This window comes from Jaculus jaculus, chromosome 7, assembly GCF_020740685.1.
Source record: "Jaculus jaculus isolate mJacJac1 chromosome 7, mJacJac1.mat.Y.cur, whole genome shotgun sequence".
Lineage (NCBI taxonomy): Eukaryota > Metazoa > Chordata > Mammalia > Rodentia > Dipodidae > Jaculus > Jaculus jaculus.
Window position 1 is genome coordinate 157,208,478 of NC_059108.1, and position 26,094 is coordinate 157,234,571.

Consider the following 26,094-nt stretch of genomic DNA (forward strand, 5'->3'; position numbering starts at 1 on the left):
CAGACATTAGATACCAGAGTGCAAATACTCTAGAAACTCAAGTGTTGATGGGATGTATGGAGCCACCTGCTTCATCCGAAGCTTCCTCTGTCCAGCTGTGTATGAGGGAGGGTCACATTCTTCCTCCAAGTCAATCTTCATAAATTCATCAATGGTAAGCTGACTGGTGGGAGTGTCTTCAAATTCTGTGAGCCTAAGACAGAAGCACAATAAAGCTCAACAGCTTGAACACATATTAAAATAGAGTTAAGAGCTAGGGAAGACAGCTCAGTCAGTAAAGTGCATAACTTACAAGTATGAGAAACTAAACTGAATCTCCAGAACTCATGTAAAAGTGCTAGACATGGTGGAATGTACTTATAAATCCCACTACTGGGAAATTAGGCAGATCCCGGGGAATCACCGACTAGTCTGGCCTACTTGGGTGCGTTTCAGGCCAGAGAAAAAAGATAGCACCTGAAGAACAGCACTGAGGCACCCATGGGCCTTGGCCACACTGGCCACGGGCATGATAAGCTTCAGTTCCAAGGAGAAAAGTTCACATCACACTCATTACTTTCACATACCCATCCCTGGGTTCTGGCAGAGGACTCATGGGAGGCCCTAGCAGGAAGGAGGCCTGGCCCATGTCCACCTGCTCAGGAGTATGGGTACAACACTTCTACGACTGCCAAAACTTAAATCTTATCAAGTTACAACCTTTAAAAATAATTTTTGCTGTTTACAAGTTAGGGTGTCACTCTAGCCCAGGCAGACCTGGAACTCACTCTGTAATCCCAGGCTGGCTTCAAATTCAGTGACCCTCCTACCTCAGTCTCATGAGTGCTAGGATTAAAGGTGTGCACAATTACATCCAGCTTTTTTTTTTCTTTTTCTTTTTTTCTTTTTTTCTTTTTCAAAACAGGGTCTCATTCAGCCCAAACTGGCTTTGAACTTTCAATGCAGGTGAGGATGACCTTAAACTCATGATCTTCCTGACTCTACCTCTCAAGTGCTAGGATTACAGGCATATACTACCAAACCAACTAACTTCAATATTATTACTTTTTTTAGAGTAAGAGTTTACTAGAAGAAATTAAGCAACTTTAAATCTTTCTCCCCCTCCATTCTCAGACTAACAATGTTTGTTTTATGCATGTACGCCTAGATAAATGTGTGTCTAAGTATGTGAATGAAGGACAGAGGACAACCTTGAAGGTTGTTCCTCAGAAATGATATCCTTTTATTTGAGACAGGATCTCTCATTGGTATGGAGCTCATCAAATAGGCTAAACTAGCTGGCCAGTGAGCTCTGGATCTGCCTGTCTCCACCTTCCCAGCCCTAAAATTAAAAGCTCATTCCACCACATCTGGCATTTTTATGTTGGTTCTGGGAATCAAGCTCAGGTTCTTGTCCTCATGCTTGCAAGGCAATCATTTTACTGTATGAACTAACTAACTGGCTCTTTCTCTCTCTCCCCCCTCAGGATCTCATCGCCCAGACTGGCTTTAAACTTGCTAATAAAAAGCATTTTAAAGAGAAGTAAAGGACAAACACTTAAAGCAAGACAATTTCCCACATGCTTCTATAAGCTGCTATAGCAGATGACTCCAGAGAAAACCCAGCATCAAAGGTTGAGATTTGTCAAGGTTGCCAGATGAGCTGGAATCAGTCTGTCAATGGTATGTGGGAATCGGGATATGAGCCATGCCCCATGACTGCCAGGCTGGCTATGCCACTGGGTAAACAGACATGGTGGTACTTCATTGAGTCTAGCTACTTGTGATGGCTAGTATCAGTTGTCAACTTCACTGGATCTAGAATCACCTAAAAGACAAACCTCTGGACATGTCTATGAGGGAGTAAGATTAGGTTAGCTGTGCTGGGGTCTCAGGCTAAATAAAAAGAAGAAAGCAAGCTAAGCACTACTATTCACCACTCTCTGCTTCCTTACCATGGATTCAATGTCACCAGCTGCCTTTCACAGCTGTGATACCTTCCCAACCATGACAGAATGTACCCCTGGAACTATCAGCTAAAAGAAACCCTTCCTTTTTTTTTTTTTTTTTTTTTTGCAAGGCAAGGTCTCACTCTGGCCCAGGCTGACCTGAAATTCAGTATGTAGTCTCAAGGTGGCCTCAAACTCACAGCAATCCTACCTCTGCCTCCCAAGTGCTGGGATTAAAGGCATGCGCCACCACACCTGGCCCTTCCTCTCTTAAATTGCGTGTGTGTGTGTGTGGGGGGCCTGCCACATAGAGTGTATGGAGATGAGTAAACAACTCTGGTATCAGTTCTAGTCTTCCACCTTATTTGGGGCAGAGTTCTCCAGTCACTGGTGTACTCTCCAGGCAAGCTAGCCAGTGAGCTTTCAGGGATTCGCCTGTCTCTGCCTCCCATCTTGCCATCATGCTGGGATTAGATGTTCATACTACTGTATTAAGCTTTACATGGGTTCTGGGGATCCAAACTCAGATACTTTATCCAGTGTTTTATCCACTGAGCCATCTCCCCAGCCCCTAGGCTGCTTTTGCATGTTTTGCATATGAGAAATATACTTCCCATTTGGAAAAGTCACTTAGGCTCTTAAGTCCACATAAGCCACACCCAATAAGGGTGCAGAAGTCTCTCCTGCCACACTATAGTGGCCTGTGTGCCTGCTTATGGTCTGCGAGTCAGGGTGCCTCTACCCATCATACCCTACCTGTACTCAACAGACACTGGGATGGGAAGCATGGCACCTCCACAAGGCAATGGTGAGTGGCTTCAGTGGACACACAGTAGGAACTAGCATATTACCTCTTCCGTAGTGTAGACTCGCACACTTTGACCACACTGATGACTTCTTTAACAGTTCTCCGGAAGTCATGCATTCTGGCTGCAACCAAAAGTGCTAGAAAAAAATATGTAAAGCTCATTAGAAAACACAGCCATGAGTGGGAATTAAGCAAGCAGAAATCTTCTACCCTAACCCTGGACAGTGGCCACTGACCCTGTGTGAGATGATGTGCATACAACCCAGGCTTGTGACCTGTTATGGCTTCTACAGGTGAGCTAAGGGAGATAGGGAGTATCTGTTTTCCCTAAATAAACCTATGGTGTGGAAACTTATAGTCATTATTTCTTTTCTCATTTTGGGTTGGAACTGCACAACACTCCAGTTTTAAATAAAAGAATTAGCTGGGTGTGGTGGTGCACGCCTTTAATCCCAGCACTTAGGAGGCACAGGTAAAAGGATCGCCATGAGTTCAAGGCCAACCTGAGAATACATAGTGAATTCCAGGTCAGCTTGAGGTAGAGTGAGACCCTACCTAGAAAAAAAAAAAAATCCTTAAAACACATGAGCAAACTTTAAGGTGAGGTATGTGAAACAATGATTGTGACAGTAGCAGAGGGGTCTGAGAAGGCAGCCAGAATAGGAAAGGCTGACGGTATGAAACCACATATGCTAGCTTATGTATGACATGGGCTAACAATGGCCACAGTGGACTGGGGTGGGGGACCCTGAAATCTGCTTAATAAATGGGAAAATCAGGTGTCAGATGGAAGTGGAATCTCAGGCAGTGTTAGTCCTACTGCTGATTGAGTGCAAAAGTGGCACCTAGCATTGCACAAAGAGGTGATGGACACCAAAAGAGCAAGGGCTGGTCTGGGGACTTCTCCTGGGCAGGAGACCTTAGTTCTAGCCTATAGCCAGCCAGACATGTAGAACCACCAAGAGCAATAAACAAAGACTGAGGCAGCTGCCACCTGAAGATCCTCCCTGGTGCGTCCAGAATCTTGTTGAGCCTGCAAAGATTGTGTTTCAGATGAGAAGGCACACCACCAGGCATGCTGTGTGGACAACCTAGGTAGATCTAGGGCTCCAGCTGTCCCACTCAGCCTTTGAGGTCCTGTCCCTCATTTCAGCTTGCAACCTAGATGAACCAAGCAAAATGGGGTGCTTGCGAAGATGCCCTGCTTTCCACCCCCATGTCTGCTGAGTTCAAGTATAACATGGCATGAAGAGGCACCCTGACTCACAGGTCACAGGCAGCTTGTAGAAGGGAACAAGTGTAGACCTTTGAAGGCTTAGAACCCTAAAGAACAGGTCAGTACTGGGCTTAGGACACAGCTCTTCTGCAAGTCCTACCCATGGGCTTGGCTGCTCAAGGGTCAAGGCAGAAGTATGAGATAAAGCCCACATCCATACCAGGTATGAGGACCTGGATTTGATCCCTAACACCACCAACAAAAAAAGTATCAGGATAGAAACTGCCAATGCTCCAGTCAATGCATAAGTCAGGTTAAGCTGACATTCCAATGGGCAAGCAATAATTCCCTGTACCTGCTCCACAGAGGCCTGAAGGGCGCCGGCCCGTGTGCATCCAGTCCCTCTTCATCCTCTGCAGGAGCCTCAGGGCTGTCATAGACACCTCATGGTTCTTTTCCCCAAACTCCAGTAGGTGGGCAAAGCGTGGAATGTACAGGCATGGGTCTGCAATAAACAAAGCACTTCAGAGAGAGAGAGAGAGGGAGGGAGGGAGGGAGGGAGAGAGAACACAGACACACACACATACAAATAGCACTGCCCAAGCAATACCACCCAGTCAGGGTGACTGCCCACTTGTTCATGTTCCTCCTCTGCGGTACAGCTTCTCAGACTGCAGTTGAGTTGTTGTGTCCATAACAACCAGAAGAAAGCTGGTGTATGGGTACTTCCACCTTCTCTGAGAGGACATAGCTATTTCCTCCCTGCAGTATTCTCCAGGATCCTCAGAGGGATGAGAAGTCAAAGGGGAGGACAGGCTGAGTTCTGCTCTCACCACCCGATGAACTCTCTGGGTAGGGTTATGCCCACTCATACCTTGTGGGAGGAGCAGAAAAGGTGTATGTTTACACACACATGCTCACAATTGCTTATCAGTGCCTGAGACTTCTGGGTATAGGCGAGTTAAGAGTTTACAGAATTTATAATCAGAGCCAGCAACAATAACCAAGTAACTTGAACACAGTCCACCATGCAGGAAGCAACCACCAAATGACACAGAAGAGATCCAAGGACCACTCAGGTTCAGACTTGAGAAGGCAGCTGAGAAAAAGCTGACACAGAACAGAGGAGGGCCAGGAAGCTCAGAAAGAGCCTCAAAAGCACATGGAGGAAGATAATCTATCAGTCCATCTCATTGTCCCACCACAGCAGGAGGGGTGAGGTAAGAATACCAGCTGCTCACTGATAACTAGCACCCTTCACATCTATCATGAGGCTGAACTTGAGCCTCTGGGAGCCCATGAGATCCTGTAAGTGGATCCATCTCACTTCACGTAACAACACAGAGCAGGGCTGGAGGGATGGCTTAGTGATGAAGGCGCTTGCCTGCAATGCCTAAGGATCCAGGTTTGATTCTCCAGATTCCACGTAAGCCAGATACACATGATGGCACATACATCTGGAGTTTGTTGGCAGTGGCTAGAGCGGCCATTCTCTCTCCCCTTCTCTATTCTCTAATAATAAATTTAAAAAAAAAATAGCAGAGCGCTGAATGTGCTGACTCATGCCTGTAATCTTAGCTACTTAGGAGAAAGAATAAGAACTCCTGAGTTCAGGAGTCTGAGGCCCATCTAAATAATATACTGGAGAGGGGGAGAGAAATAGAAAGAGAAAGGGAGAAAGGGAAACACACATATAGGGGGCAAGGTTTCAGAGGGCAAAGGGACAGCTGCTGGCTCTGAAGCAGCCTGAGACCCAGAGAGATCATGGACCCAAATCACACCCCACCGTAACCTGGTTATATGGGCACCAACCAGTGCCTCCAGGTTGTACCATACTCTGGTATCTTAGCAGCCATCTCTAGCCAAAATACAACAGGATTGAACTTGAACCCTTTTTCAGGTGAGCAAAGGGCACAGAGAAGCCACATGGTATGGTCTGCATGGTCACCAAAGCATGGATTCACTGAGTCTGAAGCTACTGCCCATTTCCAGTATTATTTTCTTTAATTAACAAAAAATATTTTAACTAGGTACGGTGGTGCACACCTTTAATCCCAGCACTTGGGAGGCAGAGGTAGGAGGATCACTGTGAGTTCAAGGCCACCCTGATACTACATAGTGAATTCCAGGTCAGCCTGAGCTAGAGTGAGACCCTACCAAGAAAAAAAGAAAAAAAATTATTTGAAAGGGGGAAGAGAGAGAAAAGAGAGAGTGTGTATTAAAATGAGATAAGTAAGAATAGGCATGCCAGGGCTTCAAGCCACTGCAAACAAACTCCAGGTGCATGTGCTACTTTGTGTATCTGACTTTATGTGGGAATCAGGTCTTTAGGACTTTAGGGTCAACACCTTAACCTTTGAGCCATGTCTCCAGCATGCTCTCTGTCATCTGTCTCTTTCTCACAAAAATGCATAAGTGTTTTTTGGTTTTTTTTAAGAGGAAAAAAAAGGCAGGAACAAGGGCTAGAGAGATGGCTTAGCAGTTAAGGCACTTGCCTGCAAAGTCTAAGGACCCAGGTTCCCTTTCCTCAAACCCACGTAAGCCAGATACACACAGTGGTGCATGCATCTGGAGTTTGTTTGCAGTGGCTAGAGGCTCAGACATCCCCCAACCCCCAATAAATAAACTAAAAAATCAGAAACAGGTAACAATTTCAAACTGAAAACTTTCTGCACAGCAAAGGAGCTTATCAACAGACAAAACAAATTACAAAATCAGGGAAGATAGCTACAAGACACCATCTTGTCAGGGTCAATATCCAGGCTATAGAAGTAGCCCAACACATTAACAAGAAAAGGCACTCATCAGAAAATGGACAAAAGACTTGAATGGACAACCAAGAAGCACATGGAAAGATGCACAGAACACCAATCATCACAGAGAAGTAAACCAGCCCACAAGTCACTACCAACACCCATTAACATGGCTACTGGCAAAACTTAATAAGTTGGAGGCCTGTTCTATGGGGGGGGGGGAAGGATACATCCCTGATACTCAAAACCTAAAACAGGGGTAGTCTTTAGCCCTAGGGGTGTAACGTCTGCTGCTGTCTGGCTAAATGTATATACTATGCTCATCAAACTGCCCAGTAAGCACTTCTCTTAATGTTTATACCTTTATATTAATGCTACTCTCACCTTGAGTAGAGAATCTTCTCTTTGCAGATGGCAGAGACCTTGGGATGACTCAGAGGGTATCATGGTGCTGGGAAGAAGTGATAGAGGAGTGCTCAGCACTGCAATATCTTCCAAGGCTCAGGTTCCATTGTGGAAGAGGTGGCAGAAAGAATGTAAGAGCCAAAGGAAGGGTAGGCCTCCTTACAACGTGATCCTCCAGACACAAATGGCCTGAATATCCAAGACCTCACAGTGCCTGACACTACCTACACAAGACCATCATAATAGGAGGAAAAGATGATGACATCAAAATAAAAGAGAGACTCATTGAATGGAGGAAGGGATATGATAGAGATTAGAGTTTCAAAGGGGCAAGTGGGGGGAGGGAGGACATTACCATGGGATATTGTTTATGATCATGGAAGTTGTTAATAAAAAGAAAAAGAAAAGAAAAAAAAATTTAATAAGTGGAGCTGTACAGATGGTTTGGCAGTTCAGGTGCTTGCCTGTGAAGCTTAAGGACCCAGGTTCAATTCCGCAGTACCTACATAAAGCCAGGTACACATGATGGCACATGAGTCTAGAGGTGGTTTGCAGCAGTGACTATAGGCCCAGTCATGCCCATTCTATCACTTTCCTCTAAAAATCAATAAAATATTTTAAGAGTTTTTTGGGTTTTTCTATTTTTTTGTTTTTATTTTTACTTAGTTGAGAGTGACAGAGAGAAAGAGGCAGATAGAGAGAGAATGGGCGCTCCAGGGTCTCACTGCAACCGAACTCTAGACATGTGTGTCCCCTTGTGCATCTGGCTAACGTGGGTCCTGGGGAATTAAGCCTCAAACCACTGGGTTCCTTAGGCTTCACAGGCAAGCGTTTAACCACTAAACCATCTCTCCAGCCCTGTTTTTTTGAGGTAGGGTCTCACTTTAGCCCAGGCTGACCTGGAATTCACTATGTAGTCTCAGGCCAGCCTCAAATTCACAGCAATCCTCCTACTTCTGTCTCCCAAGGGCAGGGATTAAAAAAAAGAAAAACTCAGCCAGGCATGGTGGTGCAAGCCAGCACTTAGGAAGCAGAGGTAGGAGGATCACTATGAGTTGGAGCCCACCCTGAGACTTTATAGTGAATTCCAGGTCAGCCTGGGCTAGAGTGAGATTCTACCTCAAAAAACCAATGGGGGGAGGGGGGATCTAAACAAGTGTTGACAAGCACAGGGCACACTGGGGGGTAGGGAGGTGGGGCAGGAAGGGAGTGGAAAAACTACAGACATTAAGAAAGGCTACTACATGCAATATTTTTCTACCTCTAGGAGAGGCAGTAGAGGCATCCCAGTTACACTTTAGAGCAGGGGAAATACTCCCAAGTAGACTCAAGGGTAAGTAAGGCAGATGTTACCATGAAAAAGGTTGTATTTTCTTATATTACTGGTGTAATCTTGCTGCCATGCTGTGTTCTCAGTAGCTTAAAAATAAAGACTACCACAAGAAAAAAAAAAGAAAGGCTACTACAGCCGGGCGTGGTGGCACACGCCTTTAATCCCAGCACTCGGGAGGCAGAGGTAGGAGGATCTCCGAGAGTTCGAGGCCACCCTGAGACTACATAGTGAATTCCAGGTCAGCCTAAGCCAGAGTGAGACCCTACCTCGAAAAAAAAAAAAAAAAGAAAGGCTATTACAATGCTTCCTCATAAAACAACCAACCAATAAGTTGTTGGCCAGGGAGGTCCCTGATGCCCCCAAAACATTACAGGTCATTGCCAAGGCACTTGGTTTCCCACCAGAAATAGATGGTAAGACCCTACTGCTGAAGAGTCCACATACTTGAACTGCAAAGTCACTGAGAAATCTTGCTGGAGCTGAGGTAAAAGCCTCCTCTGTGTAGACCAGCTGACAGAACGATGGAAAAAGCTACACTGCATGCAACATGATAGAGAGGTCATCAGAGGAGATAAACAACAGTGAACACTGCAAGCCTTAAGTATGGCCAGCCAGGCCAAACAAGCCAATGGTACAATAGTGATATGTCTGTTATAAGGAAAACCAACTGCTCTCTAATTGGACAGGAGGTCTGCTCCATGGGAGGGAATACTGATACTGAAAACCTATGACAGGGGTAGTCATGAGCCCTAGGAGTATAATGTCTGCTGGTGTCTGGCTATATGTATATACTATGCTCACCAAACTACCCACTAAGTGTCGGGCACAATTATGGGCCCCAGGCCACTGGAGGCTAAAGTAGGTCTGAGCTATCAGGCACAACTAAGGGACCCAGGCCACAAGAGGTTGCAGTAGGCCTAGACACCATAATCTCACCTTGAGACCAACAGGACTGGGGCCGCTCCCTCCCTTTACCTGGGACACCTGGACGTCTGGATGAGACTTGGGTTTCGGTTTCCCTGTGGCTTTGTGAACTTTTACCACTCACCTGGAAAGTCCCTATATGTTAATGAGATTAGCAGCCAGCAACCTTCACACAGTCAATCCCTCTGTGACCTGTACCCCATACCTTTTCCCACCACTACATGAATGCTTACAAGCCCATTCCCCCAACAAATAAATGAGCTGTCATCTGACATAGTCTCCCAGGTGTTTCTTCCCATTGCACTCATGGCCACTCAAGACCCTGCTCCGCAGTTGGATGCCCCTGGGAAACCAATGTGCAGCAGCCCCAGGGCGGCCAGGAACAAGTAAGCACATCTCTTAATGTTCATACCTGTATATTAATGCTACACTCAATTTTGGTTAAAGAAGCTTCTCTTTTCAGATGGTGGTGACCTCTGGGATAACTCAAAAGGCACAATAGTGATAATAAGTGACAGAGGCGTGCTCAGCACTGAAACATCTCTACACCTTCCAAGGCTCAGGGTCCACTGCAGAAGAGGTGACAGAAGAATGTAAGAGCCAAAATGGCCTGGATATCCATAACCTTGCAGTACCTAGCACTAGCTACATGAGACCATTATAAAAGGAGGCAAAGGCCAGTGTGGTGGTGCATGTCTTTAATCCCAGCACTCAGGAGGCAAAGGTAGGAGAATCACCATGAGTTCAAAGCCACCTTGAGGCTACATAGTGCATTCCAGGTCAGCCTGGGCCAGAGAGTGAGACCCTACTTGAAAAAGAAAAAAAAGTAAAGGAGGAAAAGATGACATTAAAACAAAAGAGAGGGCTGGAGACATGGCTTAGCGTGCTTGCCTGGGAAGCCTAAGGACCTGGGTTCGAGGCTCAATTTCCCTGGACCCACGTTAGCCAGATGCACAAGGGGTGCACGCATCTGGAGCTCATTTGCAATGGCTGGAGGCCCTGGTGCCCGCACATTCTCTATCTGCCTTTCTCTCTCTCTCTCTGTCTGCTGCTCTCTTAAAAATAAACCAGGAAGAGAGAGAGAGAGAGAGAGAGAGAGAGAGAGAGAGAGAAAAATAAGAGACTAGCCAGGCGTGGTGGCACATGCCTTTAATCCCAGAACCTAGGAGGCAGAGGTAGGAGGATCTCTGTGAGTTTGAGGCCACATTGAAAATACAGTGAATTCCAGATCAGCCGGAGCTAGAGTGAGACCCTACCTTGAAAAACCAAACAAATAAGAGACAGATTGAGGGGGGATATGATGGAGAACGGGATTGCGAAGGGAAAAGTGGGAGGAGGGAATTACCATGGTTTATTGTCTATAATTATGGAAGTTGTCAATAAAAAAATAAAATATGAAAAAACAGCCGGGTGTGGTGGCACACACCTTTAATCTCAGCAATTGGGAGGCAGAGGTAGGAGGACTGCTGTGAGTTTCAGGCAACCCTGAGACTATATAGTGAATTCCAGGTCAACCTGGGCTAGAGTGAAACCCTACCTCGAAAACCCCCCAATTTTTTTTTTTTAATGCCATGCACAAAAGGAGAGGCATCGCTGCTGAGCTTGGAGAATTAGCTGCGTCAGGGTTCTTTTACAAAACCTCAGTTGCTCAACGTCTCGTTCTTGGATAAAAAAGGTGCCGGGATGGAGGAGTCCAGGGTTAGGTGGAGAGAATTCACAGGCCGCAGCGCAGGCCTAAAGACACCTCCGCCGCCCGGGCTGGGCACGGGGCGGGGCCTCGACCACCGTCAGAGGCGGAGCCGCGACCACCGTCAGAGGCGGAGCCGCGGCGCGCACCGAAACGCAGTGACGCGCGCGCTCCGCGGCGGGACGGCGCCCCCTGCGGCCTGGCCGCTGGTTGCGGGCTCCGAACAGGCAGGCGGGTGGGCCGCCGGGCGGGGCGGGCCCGTGAGGACGGGCTAGTGGCGGGCAGCGAGGGTCGGCCTGGCCCCATGCTGCTGCCACTAGCCTGCCTGCACGGGCGGGTGGCGCAGTGCTTGACCTCCCTGCTTGTGCTCGCGGAACCACTGCCCAAAACCCGGCGCAGCGCGCGGCTGCCGACTAGTGCAGAGGCCGCTGCGGCAGCGAAGATGGCTGCGGAGCTGTACCCGCCCGCCGGCCCGGCCACTGCCACCGACATCGCCAACAGCAACGCGGCGGGCGCGGCGGCGGGCGCGAGCCGGAAGGCCAGCCCTTGCAGCCCGCCCTGCCAGGCGCCCGCCCCGCCGCCACCCACGCCCGCGCCGCCCGCACCCGACAACAACAACCTGGAGAGCCCCAACTGGCAGTCCTTCCACCCCACGCTGCGCGAGAGGTGAGCCGCCGCCCGCCCGCCCGCTAGCCCGCCCCTGAGCCCGGGCGCGCGCCCTGCTCCATCCAGCTCGTGTGCCTCTGCCCTTGCAGGAACGCGCTGATGTTCAACAACGAGCTCATGGCCGACGTACACTTCATCGTGGGGCCCCTGGAAGCCTCCAGACGTGTGCCTGCCCACAAGGTGGGTAGGGGCTAGCCCGGTCCCTTGGCGAGCTGTGGCTGACGCTTTGTCCTGGGCCTTCTTTCCTGCCCCGTGGCTCAGTGGAGTCCTTCTTATTCACAGTACGTCTTGGCCGTCGGCAGCTCTGTCTTCTATGCCATGTTCTACGGGGACCTGGCGGAAGTCAAGTCAGAAATCCATATTCCCGACGTGGAGCCCACTGCATTCCTGGTCTTGTTAAAGTAAGTGAGCTGCTCCGGGGTTGGAATGATGGGGTGGTTCTTTTCTGATGGTCCCCAGCAGCCTCTTCAACCTGAGGAGGTTATGCAGAGGAGCTTGTGAGCTCCTCTTGGAGGCCAGTCTTTGCAACTCCCCAGGAGAGTCCCTGCCCTGTCCAGGTACTTGTACAGCGACGAGATTGATCTGGAGGCGGACACAGTGCTTGCCACTCTGTATGCTGCTAAGAAGTACATTGTGCCCGCGCTGGCAAAGGCCTGTGTCAACTTTCTGGAGACAAGTCTAGAAGCCAAAAACGCCTGTGTCCTGCTGTCCCAGAGCCGGCTGTTTGAGGAACCTGAGCTGACTCAGCGCTGCTGGGAGGTCATTGATGCTCAGGCTGAGATGGCCCTGCGCTCTGAAGGCTTCTGTGAAATTGACCGACAGACGCTGGAGATCATTGTGACCCGAGAAGCCCTCAACACCAAGGAGGCAGTGGTCTTTGAGGCCATCCTGAACTGGGCTGAGGCAGAGTGCAAGAGGCAGGGCCTCCCAGTAACCCCACACAACAAGAGGCATGTTTTGGGACGAGCCCTCTATCTGGTCAGAATTCCAACTATGACTCTGGAGGAGTTTGCCAACGGTGCTGCCCAGTCAGACATCCTGACTTTGGAGGAGACTCACAACATCTTCTTATGGTACACTGCGGCCAACAAGCCCCTCCTTGACTTTCCCCTGACCAAGAGGAAGGGCCTTGCCCCACAGAGGTGCCATCGCTTCCAGTCTTCTGCCTACCGCAGCAACCAGTGGCGGTACCGGGGGCGCTGTGACAGCATCCAGTTTGCAGTGGACAGAAGAGTGTTCATTGCTGGGCTGGGCTTGTATGGGTCTAGCTCTGGGAAGGCTGAGTACAGTGTGAAGATCGAACTCAAGCGGCTAGGGATGGTACTGGCCCAGAACCTGACCAAGTTTGTGTCGGATGGATCCAGCAACACCTTCCCTGTTTGGTTTGAGCACCCAGTCCAGGTGGAACAGGACACTTTTTACACTGCCAGTGCTGTCCTGGATGGCAGTGAGCTCAGCTACTTTGGGCAGGAAGGGATGACAGAAGTACAATGTGGAAAGGTGGCCTTCCAGTTCCAGTGTTCCTCAGACAGCACCAATGGGACTGGGGTTCAGGGTGGACAGATTCCAGAGCTCATCTTCTATGCCTGAGGTTACAGGGGCTGGGGAAGGTTTGCCACCAGGCCCTTCCTCTGCTGCCCAGTAAGTGCAGGGGAAGTGCAGGACACTGCCAGCTGCCTTACCGACACCACCAAAGGCTCCCTGTCTCAGCCCAAGTCTGAAAAAGGCAACTTCTCTTCACAGTCCAAGCCTGGCAATCTTAGGTGTCTCCTGACATTGGGGTACATGCCACAAAGTGGCAGGCAGAGCTGGACCCAAGGCAGGCTCCAGATCTGTCCAGTGGTACCCAAGCTTTGGGTACTTGGAAATCCTTCCCACTCCTTTGGATTCTTAGGTGGCTTCAAGCTTACCTCGAGACCTTCTCTTCAAACTACAAATTGCTGAAAAGGCACTTAGAATAGTTCCATTCTATTTAAGTGGATTTTGGTAATAAAGGTTTCACAGAACAAAAGCTGTAAACTGGGGTGTTCTCTTTCTTATACCATTGAGAACATCTCACTGTAATGGGAAGGAAGTCTGTGGTGCTGAACAGTAGTGCTAAGTGGTTAAATACAAACCATGTTCTAAGGGACCCATCTATCACCAGAGCCTCTCCATGACATCTGGGCTATCTTTCTCTCCAGGGCTGCAGCTAGGGCTTTGTAAAAGGGCAGTTGTGTGGGTGTTTGTATTTTTGAAAGCACCTCAAGGCCCTACTACAGGAGTTGGTTTTGAGGGGTGAAGTGAATCTCGGGAGAGAGACAGGGAGCCAAGGTTTGCACATCAGCCCCAGGTGGTTCCCTTTATGATGAGGAAACACTATATACAGAGGATCAAAAGTAAGGCCAGAAAATCAGGGCGTGGTGGTGCACGCCTTTAATCCCAGCACTTGGACGGGGAGGGGAAGGAGGGGACAGACGGACGGACGCAGACGTAGGAGGATCGCCAAGAGTTTGAGGCTACCCTGAGAATACATAGTGAATTTCAGGTCAGCCTGAGCTTGAGTGAGACCCTACCTTGGGAAAAAAAAAAAAACAAGGCCAGGAAGCCTGGTGTGGTGGTGCATGCCTTTAATCCCAGCACTTGGGAGGCAGAGGTAGGAGGATCACTGTGAGTCTGACACCAGCCTGGGCTAGAATGAGACCCTATCTCGAAAAGAAAGAAAGAAAAAGAAAAGTAAGGCCAGGGAAGCTCACTGGATGTGGAAAGGGTCATGGGTGGACAGCACCTGTTCCTGGAACTCCCCTTATTCCTATGTAAGAAGGTCCTGCTTCCTCAAGCCACCAGGTGTGTTCCTTAGGCACTATTCAAACAGGACAGGCTCACATCATGCAGCACTATGCCCTTTTCCCTACCTACCCTGGTCCACACTTCACAGGCATTGTCAGTGGGCCTTCTGAGTAAGCAACAGAAATAAAGCTCCACTAGAATGATCCCTGAACGTTTTAGGAAATATTTCTTGCCTTGGGATTTCATACTTTGACCTGACATGCTGGTTTCTGGAGGGCCTGACGTGCCCTTTCTGGGCTGAGCCTACCTATGGCTGGGGCATTGATGCACAGCTCCCTTGCCAAGAGCAGGAACGTCTTCCCCAGGACATACACGTTCACCTGTGGCAGAAAAAACAGGAAGAAATGCATTAGTGTTCTATCAGTTTGCTATTTTCTTTCTCAAAATGCTCATGCCACTGTTCAGTTTTCAAAGATCCAATGCCAGAGCCTGTGCTGGGCTATGGAGAACCTACCCTTGCCTTAGTACCTGGCTACTTCCACTAGACCCCAGGTCAGCAGGGGCTGCCTTCTTCCTAGACTGTAAGATTAGACTCCCCTAATCTTGTCAATGAGTGCCTAGAAAATCTGCTTAAAGGTATGGTCAATTCAGAATCAATACCAAGCCTGGCGTGGTAGCACATGCTTTTAATCCCAACGCTTGGGAGGCAAAGGTGGAAGGATCACCATCAGTTCAGGGCCACCCTAAGATTACATAGTGAATTCCAGGTCAGCCTGGACTAAAGTGAAACTCTACCTCAAAAGCAAAATAAAATAAAATAAGGGCTGGAGAGATGGCTTAGCTCTTAAGGCACATCCCTGCAAAGTCAAAAGACCTAGGTTCAACTTCCACAGGACCCATGTAAGCCAGATGTATTGTTTGCAGTGGCTAGAAGCCCTGGTGCACCCATTCTCTCGACATATATCTGCCTCTTTCTCCAATAAATAAGTAAATAAAAAAATAAAGAGTTTTAAGAAACAAAAATCAACACCATACTGGCATGTAACATTCATGCCATCTAAACCTGCACCCCATGGGTTCAGGGATCTCAGCTCAGGCTTTCTTTTTAGGGTCCCAATCAGTTCCTCCACTGCTCTCCTATTTGCTACAGAGCCTACTGCTTAGTTACATCACCTGCCATGGCTCTTCTTTTCCACAGGAGGGTGGAGAGTGGGGATAACTCCAGCCTGAGAGGGCTGGCATGGTGAATACACTATGACTTGTGAAGCAGATTTGGTGACACCATTACCTGGAACCAGCCCCAAGCCTAAACCTATGGAGGCCCCTCCCATGCTCAGATTCCATAGACCTCCCCCCCATTACTCTTTCACCCCAAGCTTGTCCCTAGGTATACAGGTATGACCAACCTGGCCTCCTGAAAAAACTCCCTCACCTGATCAACCCCAGTCTGTGGGCCCTTGAACAAGAACCCTTTTTGTGGCACGAAGATGGCAACCCCAGGTGCTTGCAAACTTCAAGGGATGGGGAGTCTAAGGGGTGATACACAATGAGGTCTTCATTAGAGGCAAAACTTTGTGGGGAGAGCCTGGGACACATCATTTCAGGGAGTCAGCCACTGGGAGGACTAGGCTCAGCTACCATATCCACACAAGTTACCTCTCACCCTGGCTATAAATCTTCCTGAGTCTCCCAAGGACTGGTGATTTACAGGGCACCTTCTCAAGTAATTCCAGCGTCTCACATTTTCTGGGGTCGTCTGCCGAACTATGGTGTACGTGTATGAGCATACATATATGGTATGTGTATGTAGGCGTATATGAGCATGCATTTGCAATGTTGAAAACTCCCCTAGGAGCACTCTTCTGTGCTGGATCCCTTCAGGCTCCTGCAGACTCCAGCCACAGACCTGCCACTGGGACATCCACCTACCTACCTCATACTCCTCACCATTAGGGTCTCAGATGGACAACAGCTGGATGATGAGACCTGAATGCTACAAAAAAAGAGTTCTCTGAAGCCGGGCGTGGTGGCGCATGCCTTTAATCCCAGCACTTGGGAGGCAGAGGTAGGAGGATCTCTGTGAGTTCGAGGCCACCCTGAGACAACACAGTGAATTCGAGGTCAGCCTGAGCGAGTTAGACCCTACCTTGGAAAACTAAAAAAAAAAAAAGAGTTCTCTGAACAGATCTCAAATGTAACTAATAACCCTTTCCAGAGATACTTTCTTTTTTAAAGTAACAGAGTCCAGACACACATCACCATGCTGACTTTGAAACATACTAATGTTTATGAGCACTGCTAGCCAATGTTCCATTAACAGTTCGTTCTCCTGTGCTTTATGTGATGTGAGGACAGGTGGCCAAGGCTGGGGGTGGCTGACCAACCCTTCCATTTCTCTCCCAGGAAGGCCACAGATTCTGCATGCAGTCTGCCTTCCTGGGCCTTGGCTCTGCCTTTCAGAGGCTGCACCTGGGTGGATGGACCACCCTGTGTCCTCCCAAAGGCAGGATCAAGAGGCTTTTCACATCAACTCACTGGACAACACTTGGGAATATGTACCAGGCCAGCCACCAAGTGCTTCCTGCACAGGACACCAGTCTCAGCACAATTCTACCCACAGCAGTCTCACCCCGACAATTCTACCCAGAGGGTCTTGAACCTGGAGATACAGCCTTTGGCATGTGTGAATCAAGAACAAATGAGGGGGGCTGGAGAGATGGCTTAGTGGTTACGGTGCTTTCCAGAAAAGCCAAAGGATCTAGGTTCAATTCCTCAGTACCTATGTAAGGCCAGGTGCACAAGGTGGCACGTGCATCTGGAGTTCATCTAAAGTGGCTACAGGCCCTGGCATGCCCATTCTCTCTCTCTCCTCTCAAATAAATGAAGTATTAAAAAGAAAAAAAGAACAAATGAGGGTCTCTGTCAATTCTATGCTGCTACTCACTTCTTCAAAAGAGCACTTTCCAGAGGCCACTCCCAAGTGAGGTCCTTGCTGACAGTGGCATGCACCCCAACCAAACCATTTGTCCCCAGAATGCTAGGCCCATCCTCGGTCCCAAGGAGAACTCAAAAGGATCAAAGAACTTGTTGTGAACCTTCCAGGGAAGGGTCAGCCTTGCCTGATTCGCACCTTGTAGTTCCACCCCCCCCTCACACCTCATATGTGACAACACAGCCCCACTTTCTGAAGTGACAAAAGTCAAGAGTGTCTGTGGCCACCAGGACCATACAGCTGTCCCTGGCCACCTTCATCCTCTCCTGGCTGCCACCTTCTGTCCTGACAGCTAGTTAGTTTCCCACTTCCAAAGCTGCGAGAAGCCAGAGCCAACTGATATATCTCCCTTTGCCCCTAAGAAGTGCCTACACCACTTTTGGGAACTGCTTGGCCCTGGCCTTAATCCTAGTGCCTTTTTGATTTTTGGTTTTTTTTTTTAATTTTTATTTATTTATTTGAGAGCAAGAGACACAGAGAGAAAGACAGATAGAGGGAGAGAGAGAGAATGGGTGCGCCAGGGCTTCCAGCCTCTGCAAACGAACTCCAGACGTGTGCGCCCCCTTGTGCATCTGGCTAACGTGGGACCTGGGGAACCGAGCCTTGAACCGGGGTCCTTAGGCTTCACAGGCAAGCGCTTAACCGCTAAGCCATCTCTCCAGCCCTGATTTTTGGTTTTTTGAGATAAGGTTTCACTCTAATCCAGGCTGACCTGCCTAGTGCCCATCTTTCCTGGGAAGTTACTGGGTTGAAAACTGGGTCATATATCCATGCCCTGAAACCAGCATAATGTATTCAAAGATGGAGTCATTGGATTATCACAATTCCAGAGAGTTATTTTTACCTTAACCACAAAATATTTCAGCAATAACTGCTGAGACATGCCATTTATAAAGACAGCTGGGAGGACAAAAATACAAAGCCCATGTGACATAAGTGGAACCTGTTAGTTACTATCAGACAGCCCTGAGGCCTGAGCAACCAGGGACAGTAGACTGGGACCTATGTACTTTCAGGACCCCTAGGGGCACCCAGATATGGTCAGATCTTCTTCAGAGTGAAGTCCATGGCATCTCCCCTCTGCAGTCAGCTTCATTTTCAATAGCATTTCTAATTCCAAGTCCTCAGGGGGTATCACTGTGAACCTTGGCTCTGCCACAGTCAGGGTGAAGGTCAAAAGACTTCAGTCTCAAGCCAGACCCTTAGCATTGGACCATCAGTGGGGACATGGTACAGGATGCTGATGTCCCTCAACTCACTGTCCATGAGTGTCCTAGCTAGGTTTTCCTATGATGTTCAGTTATTCAGAAATAAGCAATCCATCGCTTCTTGGCCTTTTGGCTAAGATCAAGTGCAGAAATAAGCAATCCAATAGAAAATACTTTTTCTCAATCTTGAAAATAAGTAACCCTAAGGAATTTAAGATGAGGCTTTTACATAGTTTAAATGTGTGTATGGAGGATCCCCTTTTTTGTTAAGGAAACTTTCTTGCCTAGGACTAAAATTCACAAGTCTCTAGAATGTTTTTTTTTCCTTTGTTTTGTTTTGGGTTTTAGTTTTTTTTCAAGGCAGGCTCTCATTCTTGCCCAGGCTGACCTGGAATTCACTATGTATAGTCCCAGGTTGGTCTCAAATTCATGGCACTCCTCCTACATCTGCCTCCCAAGTATAGGAATTAAAGGCATGTACCACTACACCAGGTTCTCTTAAGTGGCTCTAATGCTGGGTCACTAGGTCCTGAAAAGTACTGTGACTAAGCTACCCTCTCCCACCTGAAGTCCCAAGCTTTGGTCACACAAGCCTCTCACCCTGCTGATGGAGCAGCCCACTGCACAAGCAGCATAGATTGGCCTCCCAAGTGTGAAAGCACAAGCTATACCCAGTCACCCTTGGGGTTGGGAAAGACAGGAAAGTGCTCTACCTGGAGCAGGTCGCTGAGGTCAAGGAGCATGTCTGCAAATGGAGTTAAGGAGTATCCACATGGAAGCTGCCAGGACTGTACACCCAAGGAACCAGGCTCATCTGCTAGATACAAACCATCATATGACCAGAAAGACAAAGGCCCTGACAGAACCTGAGATGGTACATAAGGCCTGACCAAACCCTTTGTCCCTCCAGACACTGGAAGAGACCTCTGGAAAACCACTTCAAGGACAGAGGCTTCAGGAGGAACTGGGGAGCAGCATCAGAGGAATCAAAAATGGGGAATTCATAAAGGGTAGAGAAAGGAAGGGAGGAGGATACTTAATAGGTTGATATTGTATATATGTAATTACAATGATTGTAATGGGGAGGTAATATGATGGAGAATGGAATTTCAAATGGGAAAGTGTGGGGGTGGGGAGGGAGGGAATTACCATGGGATATATTTTATAATCATGGAAAATGTTAATAAAAGTTAAAAAAAAAATGGGGAATTCAGTTGACTCATGCCTGCCCATTCAGGTGTCCACTTCAGTGTCCTCAGTCCTGACACAGTGCAGAAATGTACCACCACACTTGAGTCTCATTCCTCCATACATACTGAGCCACTGCCCTAGGTCAGTAAATAAATGCCTGGGGGACACACAAGTGTAGCAAGGTGATTATCTGGCAAACATGGCCACAGAACAGTTGAGGGGATTCTCCCTCTCAGCAGATAAACAGTATAAGAACAGGTCCCAAGTCAGATGGACATACAAGCAAAATATAAAACAAGTCACTGTCAAGAGTACATGTCAGTGAAGTTAAAAATTAATTCATCCCCCAGTTTTCTGGTGCTGGTAGGTCCCCCTGTGGATGGCTTGGGGCTGTTTGGACCTTGTGAGCTTGTTGTAAAAACAGGCCCCTTGCTCCGCCTTCCTGATAGAAGTACCCCTAGGTCCCCAATTCCTGGATACCCGGAGGGTGTGAGTGGCAGGCAGAGTGAGTAGGCCAGATCCCTGTTCTCTGGCTCTTCCCAGTGTTCTGATCCCTGTAGGTCCCCTGCATCTTGCTTGGGGATGCCTGGTCCCTGTTTGGGGGCTGAGGAAACAGGCCTTTTGAGCTGGTATCCTAACTGGCCCCTGGGTACCTACATTCCTATTCCCAAGTCAGAGGGTACACAGACCACTGTAGGAGCAGGCCTCTTGCCTCTGGCTCTCCAGCTCCCTGGCACCTGGTTTCCCAACCAGTGGTTCCTATGTGCTGAAGAGTACTTGCAAGTGCACTGAATAGGCCAGAGCTCCCAGTTCCCTAGGTACCTTTGGGTACCTGCTATCTCCACAATCTGGTTATAACCCCACTGCACACCAGTACAACAATCTGGTTCACATTTAAAACAGACCACCCTCTCTGAAGATCCTACAAGTACAAAAACTTGCTTCCTCATCAATAGAATAAAGTGTCTCCCTAAGATGGGTAGACTACAACACAAAAAAAGCCAACAAAAGTCAGAAAACTGAGATCACCAAGGATGCCAAGTTCCACAGTGGAAGCTTCCAATGAAATCAGAGAGAAATCAACAGAAATTCAATCTCAAAATGAAAACAAACAACAAAAAAAGGACCTTTTCATCTGTTGTCTTCAAGAAACCCATCTCATCACTAAAGATAGACACCTCCTCAGGGTGAAAGGCTGGAAAACGATATTTCAAGCAAATGGAAATAAGAAACAAGCAGGCATTGCTATATTAGTATCTGATAAAATAAACTTCAAACTAAAAGTAATCAAAAAGGAAAGCCACATCTTGGGGTGGAGCTTGTCTGCAAAGCCAAAGGATCCCAGTTTGATTCTCCAGGACCCACATAAACCAGATGCACAAGGGGGCGCATATATCTGGAGTTCATTTGCAAGTGGCTGGAGGCCCTGGTATGCCTGCCTGCCACCCCACCCCCCGCCCCGCGTCTCAAATAAATTTGAAAAAAAGGAAAAGAAAATGTCGCAAGGCATGGTGGCGCATGCCTTTAATCCCAGCATTCAGGAGGCAGAAGTAAGAGGATTACCGTGAGTTCGAGGCCACCCTGAGAATACAGAGTGAATTCCAGGTCAGCCTGGACTAGAGTGAAACCCTACCTCAGAAGGAAAAAAAAGTAAAATGTAACATTCCTAGATTTGAATGACAATGAAAACACAACTTCCCAAAACTTATGGGACACAATGAAGGCAGTCCTAAAGTGGAAAATTCATTGCACTACATGCCTTCACAACAAAGACAGACAGATTCTTAATTAATAACCTAACTGTCCATCTAAAAGCACTGGAAGAACAAGAAGAATCCAACCTGGAGAGCTCCAGATGCAAAGAAATAACTAAAATCAGGGCAAAAATTAATGAATTCGAAACTAAGAAAACAATTTTTAAAAAAATCGATGCAACGAAGAGCTGGTTCTTTGAAAAAATAAATAAGATTAATAAATTTCTGACCAATTTGATCAAGCCAAAAAAAAGAGAGAGAGAGAAGTCTTAACAAAATCAGAAATGAAAGGAAGGGAGGAGGGACCTTAATAGGTTGGTCTTGTATATATGTAAGTACAATGATTGAGACAGGGAGGTAATATGATGGAGAATGGAATTTCAAAGGGGAAAGTGCGGGGAGGGGGGGAGAGTATTACGATGGGATATTTTTTATAATAATGGAAAATGTTAATAAAAATTGTGAAAAGGGAAAAAAAAAAGAAATGAAAAAAGAGGTCACAACAGACATCAATGAAATTGGAAGAATCATCAAGGCTTCCAAAATCTCTAATCTGGAAGAGATGGATGAATTCCTAGACACATACCACCCATACCACCTACCAAAACTAAACTCAAAGCAGATTAATCTCCTAAGCAAACCTATCACAACCATGGAGATTGAAAAGGTAATCAAAAACCTCCCCAAGAAAAGTCCAGGACCAGATGGCTTCTCAGATGAATTATCAAACCTTCACTGAAGAACTGAAGCTTTCTCAAAGTGTTTTTCACATAATCAGAGACCAGGGAATCCTCCCCAACTCCATTTATGAAGCTCATATCACCCTAATACCAAAACCAGAGAAAGAGATGTAACAACAAAACAATAGGCCTATATCCCTGATGAACTTAGACGCAAAGATCCTGAACAAAAACCTCACAAACCAAATTCAACAACATATCAAAAGCATTCTACACCTTGATCAAACAGGTTTCATTCCAGGGATGCAGGGATGGTTCAACATATGGAAGTCAGTCAACAGAATACACCACATAAATAAACATAAGAACCACACAATCATCTCAGTTAATACAGAAAAGGCCTCTTACAAAATACAATATCACTTCATGATCAAAATGCTGGAAAGAACAGACATGGAGGGTTTAGATCTCAGTACAATAAAGGCTATATATAAAGCCCCCAAAGCCTAAATAATACTTAATGGGGAAAGACTCAAGAGTTCCCATTATGAAAGGGAACAAGACAGGGGTGCCCACTCTTGTCACTGCACTTTAACATAGTACTAGAAGTCCTAGCCCAAGCAGTATGACTGGAGAAAGAAAGAAAAGAGATAAAAATTGGAAAGGAAGAAGTCAAAATTAGTCCTATTTGTAGAGGACATGATCCCATACATAAGTGGTCCAAAAGTCTCCATCTCAAAACTCTTAAAGGTGATTAATTCCTTCAGCAAAGTGGCAGAATACAAAAATCAACACACAGAAATCAATAGCTTTTCTATATGCAAAGGACAAATACACAGAGAAAATTGATGAGGCTGTCCCATTTTCAATAGCAACAACAAAAAAATTAAATACCTTGGAATAACACTAACCAAGAATGTGAAACACCTATATAATGAAAACATAAAAATACTCAAGAAAGAAATCAAGGAGAACTTGAGAAGATGGAAAGACCTCCCATGCTCCTGGATAGGTAGAATTAATATTGTGAAAATGACAATTCTACCAAAAGCTATATACAGATTTAATGCAATACTAATAAAAATACCAGCATCATTCTTCACAGAGATTAAAAAAAAACCTCTAGAGTCAGGCATAGTAGCACGCACCTTTAATCCCAGAATTTGGGAGGCAGAGGTAGGAGGACCGCTGTGAGTTCAAGGCCAGCCTAAGATGACATAGTATATTCCAGGTCAGCCTGGGCTAGAGTGAGTCTCTACCTTGAAAAACAAAAAAACACCTCCAGAGGTATCACCATACCTGATCTAAAGCTATATTACAAAGCCATAGTAACAAAAACAGCATGGTACTAGCATAAGAACAGAAACATACAACAATGGAACAGGGGGCAGCCCCGCAGCTGCTGCCGGCGCGAGACGGCACGTGGCTGCGGGCAGAGCCCGGGCAGCGACATGGGGCCGCAGAAGAGCACGGCGGAGCCCGGAGCCCACCGGCGAGTCAATACAGCTGCGGGATCCCGAGCTGCCACTGGCGGAGCCCGCGCCCGACGACGACGACGACGAGGACGACGACGACGACGACGACGGAGGGAAGCCCGCCGCGGACGCCAAGGCTCTGGGCGCCCCCGGCCGCTGCAGGTGCTGGCGGTGCCCCCGTGCTGCGCAAGCGCGCGCGCGGAGCCGGAAGCCAAGAAGAAAGCGCCCTGTCCTGGACTTGGCTTGTTTTACACACTGCTGTCTGCCTTCCTTTTCTCAGTGGCCTCTTTATTTGTTAAGAAAGTGCAAGACATCCATGCCGTAGAAATTAGTGCATTTCGATGTGTGTTCCAAATGCTAGTTATTATCCCTTGCCTAATATACAGAAAAACTGGGTTTTTAGGCCCAAAAGGTCAACGAGTTTTCCTCATTCTCAGAGGAGTCTTTGGTTCTACTGCCATGATCCTTATATATTATGCTTACCAGATGATGCCCCTCGCAGATGCCACAGTGATTGCATTTAGCTGCCCAGTGTTTACGTCAATATTTGCTTGGATATTTCTCAAAGAAAAGTATAGCCTTTGGGATGCTTTCTTCACCTTGTTCGCAATCACTGGAGTGATCCTTAACGTGAAACCACCATTTTTGTTTGGTCCCGGCACTTCGGGGATGAACGAAGGCTATTCCGTACACCTTAAGGGAACGTTCACAGCAATTGGACATGCCATGTTAGCTGCAATGACGCTAGTCATCCTAAGAAAAATGGGGAAGTCTGTGGACTACTTCCTGAGCATTTGGTATTATGTCATACTTGGCCTTCCTGAAAGCATCATTATCCTCTTTATCATAGGAGAGTGGAGTCTGCCCTACTGTGGCTTGGACAGGCTCTTTCTCATCCTCATTGGGCTGTTTGGTTTGGGGGGTCAGATACTTACCACAAAAGCACTTCAAGTAGAAAAAGCAGAACCTGTAGCCCTAATGAAGACAATGGATATAGTCTTCGCATTTTTTTTTCAGATTGCTTTCTTTAACAGGGTGCCAACCTGGTGGACAGTGGGTGGTGCCCTCTGTGTAGTAGCCAGTAGTACCGGAGCAACCATTCGTAAATGGGTTCAGAGTTCCAAGTGAACGTCTTTCTGAAAGCTGTATACTTTTTCAAGTACACTATCACCCAACTCGGACCTAGCCCGCACATGCGTGCACACTCACACCTGGAACATCTGTTTTCTTCATAGATTGTATTTAATAAATTTCATAAAGTACCATTTTTGAATATGGTATGTCTTTAAGATTAGCTAGTCTGGTCTAGCACATTTTTTTTGGTAGCTTTTACTCTTGCTTTGTTTTTTTTTTTAATTTGTGTTGGTGAGGAGTGCTCATTTGAAGAAATATTACAGACATTTTTATGACTATAATTTTTTAAATATATTTTTGGCACAGATGGGATATGGATAGGGTAATTTTTAGATACTCAGTTAGCAGTGTAGAGCCTAAGAAACTAAATACTGATAATGCTTCTGCAATAGTACTATGTTGTTATTTCATTTGCAATATCATTCCACTCAGGGTGCCAAAGCTGGAATAGTGCAGGTGCCTACTTGCTGGGATTAATAGTGCAAATGAGTTGGCCTTATTTTTAAGGATTTTATTAATGACTGTCAATACTTTAAGTCCTATTTGTGCCTTTTCATTTTAATGATGGAATATTTGTATGTAACCTTGAAAAGTCTTTAAGTTACCATTTATGGTCAGTAGCTTTCTCTTTCAGGTGACATTCGCAATTGTAGTTACTTTATCATTTTTTGAAGGGCAGGTTAAGAAAGGTTTATTTTAGTAAGGAAAGTAAAACAGAGAGCTTCCAGGTTAAAGGCATCCCTAGCAGGTAATCCCTCATTTTGTAAATTTAATTGTTCTCTGTTTTATTGAAACTGCACTATTTTTTTTTTAACATTCTAAGATTTCAGATCTCTAAGTCTTAAGATAGAAATCTTGGCATGGCCAGTGTGCACATTTCTCTCCTGAGGTGTTTCTTCCTCACTTGAAATGTGATGAGTTTCTATAAATTCTCCTTGAATTTATAGTGTGATGCCAAATAAAATTTTCTCAGGATCTTATTAAGGTTGAACTACATGAAATTGCCCAGATTTTATCATTTTAATTTACAAAACTCATAGTTCCATAAGGTTCACCCTAATAGATACTCTCTTTACCCACTAAACTAGATACTTAGTGGACTTTGGACTGTATATTTTAAAACTAAGTTTTTAAAAGTACAGTTCTTCTGTTAGACTTTTTCCACTATGGA

General features: G+C 46.8%; 2 protein-coding genes and 1 pseudogene across 3 annotated transcripts in view; 2 read left to right on the top strand and 1 right to left on the bottom strand.

Moving 5' to 3' along the window:
- Brf1 (BRF1 RNA polymerase III transcription initiation factor subunit) overlaps positions 1 to 26,094 on the bottom strand; it is a 79,636-nt gene that overhangs the window by 13,962 nt on the left and 39,580 nt on the right. For both annotated transcript variants that reach the window (XM_004665654.2, XM_004665655.2), the window contains exons 4-8: positions 19,403 to 19,434; positions 14,797 to 14,869; positions 4,308 to 4,457; positions 2,780 to 2,873; positions 67 to 193 (exon numbers count right to left, since the gene is read on the bottom strand). In XM_004665654.2, the coding sequence (XP_004665711.1) occupies positions 67 to 193; positions 2,780 to 2,873; positions 4,308 to 4,457; positions 14,797 to 14,869; positions 19,403 to 19,434 (476 nt within the window). The remainder of the gene's footprint in view (positions 1 to 66; positions 194 to 2,779; positions 2,874 to 4,307; positions 4,458 to 14,796; positions 14,870 to 19,402; positions 19,435 to 26,094) is intronic.
- Positions 11,309 to 13,739, top strand: Btbd6 (BTB domain containing 6). The gene is made up of 4 exons (XM_004665653.2): positions 11,309 to 11,720; positions 11,810 to 11,900; positions 12,003 to 12,121; positions 12,278 to 13,739. Exons 1-4 carry the CDS (start codon positions 11,359 to 11,361, stop codon positions 13,308 to 13,310), a joined length of 1,605 nt encoding a protein of 534 aa, XP_004665710.1. The 5' UTR covers positions 11,309 to 11,358; the 3' UTR covers positions 13,311 to 13,739.
- LOC123462209 lies at positions 23,766 to 24,979 on the top strand (annotated as a pseudogene).

What these genes read in the sequence shown, in the direction of transcription:
- Btbd6 (XM_004665653.2), top strand. Translation starts at nt 11,359, where the DNA reads ATGCTGCTGCCACTAGCCTGCCTGCACGGGCGGGTGGCGCAGTGCTTG. An exon ending in CACCCCACGCTGCGCGAGAG is followed by an intron (nt 11,721 to 11,809) that starts GTGAGCCGCCGC and finishes CTGCCCTTGCAG; the next exon opens with GAACGCGCTGATGTTCAACA. An exon ending in GCATTCCTGGTCTTGTTAAA is followed by an intron (nt 12,122 to 12,277) that starts GTAAGTGAGCTG and finishes TGCCCTGTCCAG; the next exon opens with GTACTTGTACAGCGACGAGA.